The 14,655-nt window shown below is 40.9% G+C and overlaps 1 protein-coding gene across 4 annotated transcripts in view; it reads left to right on the forward strand.

Moving 5' to 3' along the window:
- LOC141140482 (proton-coupled folate transporter-like) overlaps positions 1 to 14,655 on the forward strand; it is a 755,302-nt gene that overhangs the window by 712,774 nt on the left and 27,873 nt on the right. The window contains exon 6 of one of the 4 annotated variants that reach the window (XM_073627718.1): positions 2,658 to 3,265. The exons of 2 other annotated variants lie outside the window; for them this stretch is intronic. In XM_073627718.1, the coding sequence (XP_073483819.1) occupies positions 2,658 to 2,739 (82 nt within the window). In that variant the 3' untranslated portion in view covers positions 2,740 to 3,265. Of the gene's footprint in view, positions 1 to 2,657; positions 3,266 to 14,655 lie in introns of those variants that run through there. One more of the 4 variants, XM_073627714.1, reaches the window with a different exon arrangement.

Below are 14,655 nucleotides of genomic sequence, written 5' to 3' on the forward strand. Positions count from 1 at the left end.
CACCTTGTCCAATCAGAGGAAGCCTTGTATTCATTGTTAAAAATAGAAGACATCCCGAATGGCAAACAAGCACTCAGCTTAACTCTGTTATTATAGAGACTATGTTATGCAGCCACATGTTAACTTTATTAAGTCACAGAGACATTGCCGTGAGGAGGTTTGTGCAGCTTTCATAATCAGGCTATGCAGTGTATGCATTTTCTTTGCTATCATCAACCTCTTTCACTGTTCTGCAATGTATAGACGTTTTGCCACTCCTGTTTTACATTATCACTTCTAATGCCCCATACACACGATCGGACTTTCCGACAACAAAACCGTGGATTTTTGTTCGAAGGGTGTTGGCGCCAACTTGTTTTGCATACAAACGGTCACACAAATGTTGGCCAACAAATACGAATGTAGTAACGTACAAGACATACGACGGCTGATAAAAAGGAAGTTCAATAGCCAATGCGCCACCCTTTGGGCTCCTTCTGCTAATCTCGTGTTTATCTCGTGTTAGTAGAAGTTTGGTGAGAGACGATTCGCGCTTTTCAGCCTTGTGGTTTTAAGTTCATTTCTGTCCTTCAGTGCATTCTATTTATAGTTTGCTTCTGATTTTCAGTGCGTTCTTGTCCAGTCGTTTCTGATTTTCAGCTCGTTCTTGTCAGGTCCTTTCTGATTTTCAGTGCGTTCTGTCAGTTCGTTCTGAGCAGCCGTTCGTTTATTAGCCGAGTTGCGGGTACATACTTGTCGTAGAGTTCGTGCTGTTGTTGGGCTTGGTGTTGGAGTTATTGCTTTGAACCAAGTCCAGTCCATGAACATGGGGAGGAGGAGTTCTTGGACCAAGAATTGGTTGCTTAATTGTGACCAATTCTGTCATATGCCTTTGTTGCAGGAGCTCCAGGAGAATAATCCTGATGATTTCAGGAATTATCTCCGGATGACGGACCCCGTCTTTCACCGTCTCTTGGCTTTGCTGACCCCATATATTATGAAGCAGGACACCTGCATGCGGCAAGCCATCACTCCCGAGCAAAGGCTCGTCGCCACCTTGCGGTACTTCTCCAGTCTCCAGTCTCCAGGACCTACAGTTCATGACTGGGATCTCCCCCCAGGCTCTGGGAATCATTATTCCAGAGACCTATTCTGCCATCATTCAGGTCATCACATTCTATGTATTTAATGTTTGCTAATGTATTGTATTTATTTCATCATTCCATAATTACCATGATTGTAATTGTCACGGAACGTCCCTCACTTCGCTTGAGTGCTTCCGTCAGTATACCGCTTCCTAAGTTCTGGAACATGAGTCCAATGGATCCGTCTATAGGAACCCCCAAGAACTAGACAACACCAGTCTTGGAGTACATCAGGACTAACTCTTTATTTGAGATCTCACACACATTTATACAGCAGGCTGACTCAAAGCTAACCTAATTAACCTAATTAACATGAGCTAATTTACCCAGACAAGATGACAGACTTGTGGGCACCGAGCTTCACACAGTAGTATAAACACAATAGCTGGAACTAATTACAATTAACAATACAAACAACAATCTCCCCCCTTCCTCAGCCTAGTCATCAACAGTTCGTCTCCTAGCCAGTCCTGGAGGCTAATGTGATCAGCTCACTCAATTAACAGGTTGAGTTCAGAATCAACCAAACCAATAATAGTCTCTACATACATCCTGGGAGATATTGTGGACAAATATTACTGTCCCATTTTAAGTAGTCCAAGATATATTTTCTCACTCACCCTGTGCCAGGATAGCACAGGGTAACTTAGACATAAGATGTATATGGGGAGCTGAAACAAGGACATCCCATACTTTCCAAAGGATTCTGAGTTCCACGGGCCCTCCCGTCACAGTAATATTCCGTGAATGTCCTTTTTGTCCTCATGCGTGCTGTAAGCATTTAATGCTCTTTTTTGTCCTTCATGCATATTTGCCTTCACTAACCTCCCCAGCATGCTATCCTGGGCCCATACACACCTAGCCTAGTCACTTAACAATGTATTTTGTCAGCTCCATTGTAGTGCTTACCCTAAACACACCCCTAAAATGAGTTTAAATGTTATCATAAATGTAACTCATTTGGAACCCCCCAACCACTAAGTCAGCGGATACCAATACTCTGCTGACTTTGCCAAACCCATACACACTATACCTACCTCTTTTGTGGTCATATTTATGGATGAATTTACCAAAGCATGTAGTGCAAGTGCCTGCCTGAATACTTTCAAATGGTACTGTTTAAAGTTTTGTTCTCCTATTATCTTGATAGGTAATTGCAGAATGTAAAAATGTGCTTCAATTTGTAAAGTATGTATTCATATTTTTGGATTATGACACTTCTTACCTGTCCAGTGGTCTGCCAATAGTGTAAGTAAGGAGGGGCTGGCCAAAGTAACGCACATTATTTATGCATTCAGCTCTCAATGAAGTGGAGAGGGTTACCTGTCCAAAACATCTCCCCCCACCCTAAAATTTTTACAATGGGCCATCAGAGGGGGTGAGGAATCTGATAAGTGGACCTTATACTTTTGTCTTTAAATACTCATTTCAATAAATGTTATACTTATGTTGGCCAAGAATGTTTGTGTCTAATCTGCTTGCAATGTTATGTGCAAAAGTACTAATTTTTTTTTTTATTGTTTGACTCCACAGTTTCCTTCCAACCCACAGGAATGGCAGATTGTGGCCTCCCAATTCCACCAGGAGTGGGACTTTGCCAATTGCGGTGGTGTGATTGATTGGAAGCACGTCCGGATCATCCCACCACCCAACTCGGGATCATACTACTTCAATTATAAGGGGTTCAGTAGTATTGTGATATTGGCTGTGGGGACGGTGAATTATGAGTTCCTATATCTGGACATAGGGAAGAATGGCCGTATGTCAGATGGAGGAGTGATCGCACAGACGGAATTTTACCAGCATCTCCAAAATGGCACCCTGGGGTTGCCACCTCCAGAGGATAATGTTGCGGGCCTCAAATTTGTTATTGTGGTGGATGATACCTTTGCGCTGGGTAAACATCTGATGGTTTTTAATTACCGGCTGGCCCGTGCCAGAAGAGTGGTCGAGAATGCCTTTGGCATAATGGCCAGCCAGTTCCGGGTTTTCCTTATGGCCATCAACATGCGCAGATACAAACTAAACCACATTATCTTGAGCTGCTGCATTCTTCACAATTTCCTTCGGAAGAATGCAGCCAGCTATCTGGCCTCAGTTGCGACTGAGGCTGACTTTTCACCAGTTCAAATAATGACGGCCCTTGAAAGTCGTCCTGGCTTGCTCCCCCAAAGTGCCCGTGAAGTATGGCAAAACTATGTAGAGTACTTCATAGGTAGGGGGGCAATTGATTTACAATTGATTTACAAGAAAATCTGGAATCTGTTTATTAAAAATTCTTTTTTAAACAAAAAATTCATTCATTTGAATTTCTGTTTGTGTTTCTTATCTGTCTCCTAGGTTCTCAAATGGTCTTTTATTTTTGGCCATTTTCTTCAATAGTGCAAATGTAACTTATTTGATACATGAGGTGACCATCTCTTTTCAGCTAACTATTATGTTGTGCTGTGGGTCTGCTACACACACACAATGTTATTGTTGGTAAACGTATGTTATGCATTAATGATAAAAATAATCATCCTTTTCAACTCCATGAATTAATTGCTTGGAGTCCCGAAAATGGCCTGATTTTGGCAAATTTTACAGCACAGTGGGGGTTATTTACTAAAGGCAAATTCACTTTGCACTACAAGTGCACTGAAAGTGCACTTGTAGTGCAAAGTGGATTTGCCTTTAGTAAATAACTCCCATTGTCACTGTAACTACACCAATTTAAAAAATAAACTGGTATTGAGCATTGAAAGAAGAAGCCACACATTGTTGAGTATAAAACATTTTACTCCAAGCACATTCACATGTGCGTTATAAACGGTTTTGGAATAAACCAACATCTTTGTGTATAAAATGTATGTTTGACATAAATTTGCCTTTTTTGGGGATAAATAGGCATGTTTAAAAACATAACATACATATCCCCAACTCAGGAACTTACAAAGTTCAGTGAAGGCCATATGAGACATTAGTATGTCAAAACTGTGTTGATTTTGCCTTCATTAGATGGGGTGATCTCACCCCTGTAAAAGCCAAATTTTGAAGATGCACACAAATTGGGACTCAAAATGTGGATTTCCCTCATGATCCCATGCCTAAAATGTGTGTATTTTCCCTACATCTATTTTGCTAAAGCCACAAAACACACAGTGTGTCAACATGTGCTATCTGCCATCATGGGATATCAATGTACGCGTTATGTGGGTGCAACCCCTTCCTTCAAACTAAAGTAGGTGAGAGGAAGGGGTTGCAGCCCTGAAACACATCCATTGATCCTCCATGATGGGAGCTAGCACATGTTGACACACTGGACCTTATTTCAGAAAGGACAATCCACTTTGCCCTACAAGTGCACTTTTAAGTGCACTTGCATTGCACTTGTAGTGCAAAGTGGTTTTGCTTTTTTTAAATAAGTCACAGTGTGTCAACATGTGCTAGATCCCATCATGGGGGATCAATGGACGTGTTTTGGGGGTGCAACCCCTTCCTCTCACCTACTTTAGTTTGGAGGAAGGGGTTGCAACCACAAAACGCGTACATTGATATCCCATGATGGCAGATAGCACATGTTGACACACTGTGTGCATCTTCAAAATTTGGCTTTGCAATTCTTTTAAAACTTTTAAAACACGTACAACAATAAGGACAACTTAAAAATATTTTTTTGTTTAGATTTTGCCTAAAATATCAATGATGTTGCTCAGTCTTTTTTGAACATCATTGATATTTTGCTTCATCTTTTCTAAATCATGATTGCACACCATGATCTCACTGATAAGTACTTGTGCACTTGCACTGCAGAAGTGAGTTTCTTCTTCCACAACATCCACATCACCTAAAAATAAAAAAACACACCATGTATTATAAATATGCAGGCATCCATCTATTACCTGAAGCTGTGGTCTCAGACACTGACCTGTTGTCGACACCATTTTTACCACTTCACCCAGCACTTCCTGAAACTCTGCATCCACGTCCTCGGGTTGTGTGCTGAGTTCTCTTTCTTCAGTAGGTGTGTGGTTACTGGAGTTGTCAGATGTCCCGATTCTTTTCTCCCCTATGTGAACAAAAAAAAGGTATACTTAGCAGAAGGAAATTTTAGGCTAGAAATAGTAATATGAAACATTGCTTGGAAGTGTCATCCAATTGTCTGTTTTGGCAGAGTTCCAAGCTGAAGACATGTTTTTACCCTTTCAGAAGCTGGAATACTTACCTGTTTTGTGAAAGTTTCACACATGGAGAGACCCCTAGTATCCCCTGGAGCACCTGTGGGGGACACCATAACAAATGTAGTTAACCTGCATCTGCCAAAAACATTGTATTAGTGGTCGAACGAACAATGTTTAATACGAACGCTTCCTGTGCGCACAAACCTCAAACTTGCCATTTTAAACTGCACAACAGTAAAGAAAAGCACATGTACCAGCACAAAAGTAATAATAATAATAATAGGAACACACGACAAATACTTACTTTTTTGCAGCACTTTCCTGATACTTCTATACTGATCTTGCTCCCTCAATTTCAGGTCTGACCAGCGTTTCCTCAATTGCTCCTTGGATCGTTGTACTGCAAAAGTCCTGTGCAGACTTTTCACAACTTTAGCCTGATCTTGGCCTTTCTTACATTAGGGTTTCTGTACGGTCCATGCTTCCATCATAGTCTGTCCTCTTCAAGATGTCCATCATCTCCACCATCTCTTCAAATGACATATTTGAGGCCTTATATCTCCTTCTGGATGTGGAACTGCCTTGCTCCTGGCTTTCCTCGTCGTTGCTGATAATAGCACACACCTGCTGTGTCTCCACCATGTGCTCTCCCACTGCCCCTAAAGAGAGGAGGCGGGGAATACACTAGAAAGAAGGACAGGGGCGGAGTTTCACACATGCGCAGTGTATATAAAGCATAACATGCGGGTGACGTACATACGGTCTGTGAGTGGAGGACAGAGGACTGTTAGCGCCGATCGTTTAAACAAAGGTACATTTGTAACTTGGGGCATCAGTGGGTAGTGGCCTATACTGCTTATAGATTGAAGCCTATATTGGGACAAGATTAGGAGAGCCTTGCCTGACATTGTCTTGTGTTGCGTCTTGTAGATAAAATGGTTGACAAATTCACAGCCCCTGATTTCCTGCCCAACTTTATAGACAAATACAGGGAGCTGCCATGTCTCTGGCAAGTCCAATGCAGGGACTATTCAAATAAGCAAAAGAGGAAGGCAGTGCTGGATAAACTGTTGGAATTGGTAAAGCCTGTGTATCCCACGGCAGACATCAACTATTTGAAGGCCAAAATTGGGAGCCTGAGGAGCACATATAATAGGGAGCGCAAGAAGGTCCAGGATTCCCTGAGATCCGGAGCAGCAGCAGATGACATATATGTCCCCAGGCTGTGGTACTACCACAGCCTGCGTTTTTTGCCCAACCAGACGGAACCCAGGCCATCGCTCTCAACACTTCCTTCCACATCAGCTGAGGCTCCTGAGGTCCAACCTGGGACTTCCACCCAGGAAGAAAATGTGGAGGAGCCCAGCTTGACCCAGGTATAGCATTGTTGAAGATATTTCTTGTCAAAAATTGAATGATGTTAACTAGATTTTATTGATCACAAATTTCTGATTTAACAAAGTGGTTTACATATCAATAGACAGTAGTGGCCAAAAATGATTGTGACAAGAATGAAAAATACTGGGGTCAGAATGGTAGTCTTTTCTATTTGTTAACATTCAATTTGCAACAGTCATGAGCTCAAAATTGTGTGTGATTGATAACCAAAAACCTAAAACTATGTACCATTTTCATACACAGGAAAGTCTCAGCCAGGAGGAGGCCATGGCAAGCAGCCTGACCGAATCCCAGGTTCCTCCCCTCTGTCCTCTAACCAAAAGGCCAGAAAGGCAAGGAACCTGGAGAAGTCAGTGGCTGCTTTCCTAAAACAGGCTACTGCAGCAATTACCATGACTCCTAGTGTACACGAGGCATTTGGATGCGTCACTACCAGCAAATTAGAAAAGATGGAGGAGGCCCAATGCACTATATGTGAAGAGATTATTCTCAAGGCGCTAAACAAGGGGACGAGAGGCGAACTCACACCTCAAACACACCTCTGTGAGTTTGACCATGCTCCTCCACCACCTCCAACAACACCACCAACACCACAGCCACCCCACCCACCACAGCAGCATGGAAGGAAGCATGGAAGGAAGTGTTGAGAGTGTTGACCTGGGTTTGGTGTGATCTGGCAAAAAACGCAGGCTTTTCTAAGACTCGGGACATATATGTCATCTGCTGCCGCTCCCTATCTCTCGGAGTCCTGGACCGTATTGTGCTCCCTATTAAATGGACTCCTCAGGTTACCAATTTTGACAGGCAAATAATTGCTGTCTGCCCTGGGGTACAAAGGCTTCACCAATTCCAACTGTTTCTCCAGCGTTGCCTTCCTCTTTATTTTGTTATGACCTTGTGCTCCCTATTAAATTTAAAATTTTTGTTTTGACAAATACTTGGCTATGTGTTTAACTTCAAAAAGGACAGTTTGTTTGTGAGTAGGCAGATACATTTCAAAAATACAATGTCAAATTAACAAGGGACACCAACATAGTTGTATCTTTGAGGTTAAAAAATACAAGATAATAATGGTCTTGTGGTAACTTGACACACAAAACGAAAAAACAAATTATTATGGAGTTCACTAGAAAAAAAAAAAAAAAAGATTATTCTGGAGATCACAAGAAAAAAAATATGGAGATCACTAGAAAAAAAAAAGAAAAAAATTATTCTGGAGATCACAAGAAAAAAAAAAAACAACAAAAAAATATCATTTTGGAGATCACTAGAAATAATAAAAAATGCGTTTGTCAGAACTCTGTGAATATCAGCTGCAAAGCAACTTCATTATTATAGCATTATAAAGAAGAAGAGAATGCGATGCATTGAAAGATTTCATAATTTGCTGAGTCATGAATGTGATATCTCCATTACGAATGCTAGTTTTAAAAGACCTAGCGCCTCCGGCTCGTACTTGATTCCAAGCATGCGTGAACTTTTGTGCAACGGACTTATGTACACACGATCGGAAAAATTTGAGAACCTGCTAGGAAACATTTGTTGGCGGAAAGTCCACCAACAAATGTTCGATGAAGCATACACACGGTCAGACTTTCAGCCAACAAGCTCACATCCAACATTTCCTGTTGGAAAATCCGATCGTGTGTACGCGGCATAACTGTGCACCTATCTAGTAAACTACAAGTAACAGTTACTCCCTTGTCTGATCATTCAGTTGACTACCTATTTTCTTAAAGCGAGGCCTCATTATTAGTCTCAGATGTCCATGAGCCTTTATATACATGAGATGACTGATTCTCAGGGCTGGCTTGCTCTTTCTGCTGTTGGAGCCTACTGCTGGGTGACAAAACACTAAAAAAGATACCAGTTAAGCAGGCACTGACCTAATTTTAGTTGGTGGCTCAGATGAACAGATGTTTTGTTTGTTTTAGGCTATGGACTTGCAGGACACAGACCCCCCCCCCCATGTGTTAAAATTGTGTTTATTTGGGACCTTGCTGAATAAAAGAGAATACATACAGTATATAAATGTATAATGAGGGTCAGCATTCATGCTTAAAGTTTGCAGAGAGGATGAAGGGCCCAATTTAAATTGAAGGAAACCCTGTTCCATGTTTAACAATCTTAGCAAACTCTCATCTAGAATAAAGGTCTTGTATAGATGAATGGAATGCAAAACAGTAACAAGAGAAGGTTGCACCGACCTAGTGCATTATCATAATAAAATGTACTGTAGAATAGAAGCAACAATTATTATACTCACAAACACATAGCACATAAAGGCATTTCATGACAAGTGAAAGAAATCGCCTCTGGGTCTACTATGATCAACCTGTAGTGTGGGATCAAATAGAGTCTGTATTGGCTGACACATTTTTTTGCTTGGGTACATGCCCCCCGGGGCAGTGCCCAGCCTTCCATTCCATTTGTTTGTTTGACAATTAGTAGAGCTTCACGATTCTGGCCAAAATAAGAATCACAATTTTTTTGCTTAGAATAAAAAGATCACGATTCTCTCATGATTCTGGTTAGTTTTTTTTTTTATTCATTTAAGTGTAATTTTTTTCCCCAAAAATTGCATTTGAATGACTGCTGCGCAATTACAGTGTGACATAAAATATTGCAACAACCACCATTTTATTCTCTAGGGTCTTTAGTAAAAAAATATATATATATATATATATAATGTTTGGGGGTTCAAAGTAGTTTTCTAGCAAAAAAAAAATGATTTTAACTTGAAACCAACAAATGTCAGAAAAAGGTTTAGTGTTTAAGTGGTTAAAATTCCCTCATTTACACACCAAAGTCTATTCCTTTGATCTAAAGGACAAATTGTTACAATGTTTATACTTAAATTCCACTGCTAAAGAATGTTGTGATTCTTGGCAGACTGCCCATTTTTTTTCCTTTCTTTTGATGGCTGTGGCTTCAGCAGAGCAGAGAGAATTCTCTGCATAGAAAGAATCGGGAAATCCTTTGTCAAGATCGCAATGGGGAAAAAAATCACGATAACGATTCTTAACGATTAATCGTGCAGCTCTAACAATTAGTGAAGAAATGGCCTTTACTGTTTGTTTTTTTTTTTTGTTTTTTAAAATATTTTGCTCCTATTGACTCTGCACCTGAATTTTACTCTTGTTTGCCAAACCTGCCCTAAACTGAACCCAAGTGTTTTTGGCTAATCAATATTGGCTACCTGGAACAGCAGGTATCAATTCAATCAATTCAAATCAATCAATTAGATACTCTGTGGTATAATAACATGCTTTTCTTGTGTAGTAAAAACGTTCAGAAAAAAAAGTAACAAGGTGTAAATCTCTTGCCCAACATCAGGAACACTATGTTACATGCTTAATTACTTATTTTATTTACTAGTATTAGAGAAGTCATCTCTAGGTAAATATATATACAGTATCTCACAAAAGTGAGTACACCCCTCACATTTGTGTAAATATTTTGTTATATCTTTTCATGTGACAACACTGAAGAAATGACACTTTGCTACAATGTAAAGTAGTGAGTGTATAGCTTGTATAACAGTGTAAATTTGCTGCCCCCTCAAAATAACTCAACACATAGCCATTAATGTCTAAACCGCTGGCAACAAAAGTGAGTACACCCCTAAGTGAAAATGTCCAAATTGGGCCCAAAGTGTCAGTATTTTGTGTGGCCACCATTATTTTCAAGCACTGCCTTAACCGTCTTGGGCATGGAGTTTACCAGAGCTTCACAGGTTGCCACTGGAGTCCTCTTCCGCTCCTCCATGACAACATCACAGAGCTGGTGAATGTTAGAGACCTTCCATTTGAGGTTGCCCCACAGATGCTCAATAATTGGAAATGTTGCGTGGTGATGCAACTAAGAAACCCTTCAGGGACTTTAAGGCAGTGAAAAAGCAAGTAATAAGGTTAAAAAGACAGTACCAATTTATTTATATAGCATCATAAAAATGGACATAAGTCCATGTAACATGAGTACAAAATTACATGTAAACACAGTATACAGATATACATGCAAATAATATAGAGAAATCTATTCACAACCAAGGGATCAACCCACTAGACTGCCTAATAGTAGGCTGGTTCTTGGGGTGCCATTAGACAAACCAAAATGTTTCGGAGTAGTTCCTTCTTCTAAGGGCCTATTTGTTGTGTATATGTCAGAGAATACATAAATCTCTATGAGATAATGGTAGAAGATTAGAAGATAATACATCTACAGAAAGTATATACAGTATATTATATACTGTATATAAACAAGAAAATATATATAAATGACAGTGCTACAAAACGAGTGTGAATGCTACAATACTTACATAGCCTAGGCATAGGGATGCCTTCAGATGGAGCTGGTATACCATACGGACCAACCAATGGGAGCCGACACAACTGCGACCAAAAAAAAACACTGTGCTACTGCAAGGACCCACCCAGAAAGGGAGCCCCCAGTGTGGTCATCCCAGGCAATCAAAGAGAGGCATGGGGAAAGGTGGAGATTTGAGATTGGATCTATAAACAAAATATAATTTTATATATGTGAATACAAAGGGTCATAGTAATACAGAGAGTAACTAAACTCTCATGTATATGTCACTAGTGAATGACAATCGAAGGCAGATAAAAAGAGACTGACCTGTCTTGGAAATAACAGAGACACAGCGCCTTCCAAACATCCAGGCCCATCACAAAAGGAAGAAAAAACTATATGGGGTCGGGCCGGATATAAGGAGGGGCTGATTGCCTGATATTCAGCACCTGCCACCTAATCAATGAAGGCTGGGGGAACCCATTGAAAGCACCCGGCCAATGGCCCAAAAAGGAGGGCTTGGGTGGGCCCCAGTATGATGATGTGCCAGGGCCCATTCGGCGCATCATCACGCCAGGAGGTGGGATGACATTAAGCACCTCGTCCCAGGAGGTGGGATGACATTACGCACCAACTGCGCCTCCGACTCGTTGCCAAGCTACACTTGCGGCCAGGAAGTTGCAAATGTATGTGGAGCATCTGTGCAAGCACGGACACTGCCAATGCCTGAGAATAGGGGCTCCTTACAATAGACAGTCCCTACGTGTTGGGCAGAGCACAGAACAAGGAGACAGGGATAGACTCCCACCGGTGGCCAAATAGTGGTAAAGCAGCTCCATCTGTAACAAAGACAAAAAGCAAATATAAAAACCATAAATAGCAAGGGAAGATGAAATAGAAGAAGGAACACCCACAGAAGGGAAAGAAGAAGAAGGAGAGAAACCGCAGAGTAGAATTGTAAAGGAATACGGATGTACATGGCATCAGAGAAACATGTCAAAAAGGTGGGGAATAAACACTTACGAACAAAGCTGCCCCCCCCCCCGAGACAAAACCTGGTAGAAAAGGCTTGAAGGCGAAAGCCTCATTCAAACCAGGGGGTGAGGTGACATTGAGGTGGTAAATCCACTTCAATTTCCTTTGTAAGAGAATTTTGTTGGTGTCACCCCCCCAGGATTGGGGTGTATACGATCCAGTACAGGAAAGATAAGATGATGGTATGCGACCGGGCTAAACTACATGGCATGTTCACCAATGCCAGGAGTCTGGCGAAGAAAGGTGGGAGAACTAGAGCTACTGTTGTACGAGGAGGATTTAGATTTTGTAGGAGTTTTAGAGACTTGATTCAACAGCTCTCATGATTGGCTGGCCACCATGCAAGGGTATTTCCTATATCGTAGGGATAGAGAGGGTAAAAAAGGGGCAGGGGTATGCCTGTATATCAAAAATTATGTAAAAGTGAATGTGAGAGACATCATCACTAATGGAGCTAGGGAGATAGAATCCTTATGGGTAGAGCTACAAAGGGAGGAAAATTAAGGGGAAAGTAATACTGGGAGTATGCTATAGGCCCCCTAACCAGAGGGAGGAGGTGGAGGTGGACCTCCTATCACAATTTGGATTAGCAGCAAGGATGGGAAGTGTCATTATAATGGTGGATTTTAATGATCTAGACATAGACTGGATGGAAGGAACTGTGCATTCATCTAAGGCTCGCCAGTTCCAAAATGTCTTGCAGGACAATTTCATGGGTCAGATGGTAAATGCACCAACTAGAAACAAAGCGTTACTAGACCTACTGATTACCAACAACACAGACTTGATCACGGATGTGGAAATATGGGGCAATTTAGGAAACAGTGATCACAGGTCGATTATTTTCAGTATAAATCACACAAATAGGAAACAAGGGGAATGCAAAGACACTGAATTTCAAAAGAGCCAACTTCCCTAAACTACGATCCTTGCTAAAACATACTAAATGGGATAAAATCTTAGGAACAAAGAACACGAAGGAAAAATTGGTATGCTTTAACCACTTCAGCCCCGGAAGGATTTACACCCTTAATGACCAGGCCATGTTTTGCAATACGGCACTGCGCCTCTTTAACTAACAATTGCGCGGTCATGCGATGTTGTACCCAAACAAAATTTATGTCCTTTTTTGCCCACAAATAGAGCTTTCTTTTGGTGGTATTTGATCACCTCTGTGGTTTTTATTTTTTGTGCCATAAACAAAAAAAAAATGGACAATTTTGAAAAAAAGCAATATTTTTTTACTTTTTGCTATAATAAATATCCCCAAAAAATGTAAAAAACAAATTTCTTCATCAGTTTAGGCCAATATGTATTCTTCTACATATTTTTGGTAAAAAAACGCAATAAGCGTCTATTGATTGGTTTGCACAAAAGTTATAGCGTCTACAAAAATGGGATAGATTTATGTAATTTTTATTATTATTTTTTTTTATTATTAGTTATTGCAGTGATCTGTGATTTTTATTGGGACTGTGACATTGTGGTGGACAGATCGAACACTTGACACTTTTTTGGGACCACTGATATTTATACAGTGATCAGTGCTATAAATAGCCACTGATTACTTTGTAAATGTCACTGGCAGGGAAGGGGTTAACACTAGGTCAAGGGGTTAAATGTGTTCCCTAGGTGTGTTTCTAACTATGAGGGGATAGGACTGACTAGAGGAGGAGCCAGATCATTGTTCCTACTTAGTAGGAACAGACGATCTGTTTCTCCTCCCCTGTCAGAACCAGGAATTGTGTGTTTAGGTGCCTGCCGGCCACGCGCATCGACTCCGGGGAAATTCTGTGGACGCACACACGCCTGCTATAGCGCTTTGAAGAGCCGACGTACCACGGTGGCAAGTTGCGAGCCTGTGCCAACCTGCTGCAGCTGGTCGGCAACTTGTTAAGAGCATATTAAATAAGCGTATTAGCCAGTGCATCCCAATAGGAAATACATTTAAAAGAGCTAAAAAAAAAGTCCTGGGTGACTAACCTAAGAATGCATATAAAAGCAAAGGAGAAGGCCTTCAAAAAATACAAGGCTGAGGGATCATCATAGTTACATAGGTAGGTGAGGTTGAAAAAAGACACAATTACATCAAGTCCAACCATAAGTATGATTCTTTGTCAGTATTACATTGTATGTTGTGGTCGGGCAGGTGTTTTTCTAATAGTTTTTTTAAAACTATCGATGCTCCCCGCTGAGACCACCGCCTGTGGAAGAGAATTCCACATCTTTGCTCTTACAGTAAAGAACCCTCTACATAGTTTAAGGTTAAACCTCTTTTCTTCTAATTTTTATGAGTGGCCACGTGTCTTGTTAAACTCCCTTCCGGGAAAAAGTTTTATCCCTACTGTGGGGTCACCAGTACGGTATTTATGAATTGAAATAATATCCCCTCTCAAGCGTCTCTTTACCAGAGAGAATACGTTTAGTGGTCACAACCTTTCCTCATTACTAATATTCTCCAGACCCTTTATTAGCTTAGTTTCCCTTCTTTGTACTCGCTCCATTTCCAGTACATCCTTCCTGAGGACTGGTTACCAGAACTGGACAGCATACTCTAGGTGTGGTCGGACCAGAGTCTTGTAGAGCGTGAGAATTATCATTTTATCTCTGGAGTTGATCCCCTTTTTAAT

This window comes from Aquarana catesbeiana, linkage group LG04 (assembly GCF_042186555.1).
Source record: "Aquarana catesbeiana isolate 2022-GZ linkage group LG04, ASM4218655v1, whole genome shotgun sequence".
NCBI classification, from domain to species: Eukaryota; Metazoa; Chordata; class Amphibia; order Anura; family Ranidae; genus Aquarana; species Aquarana catesbeiana.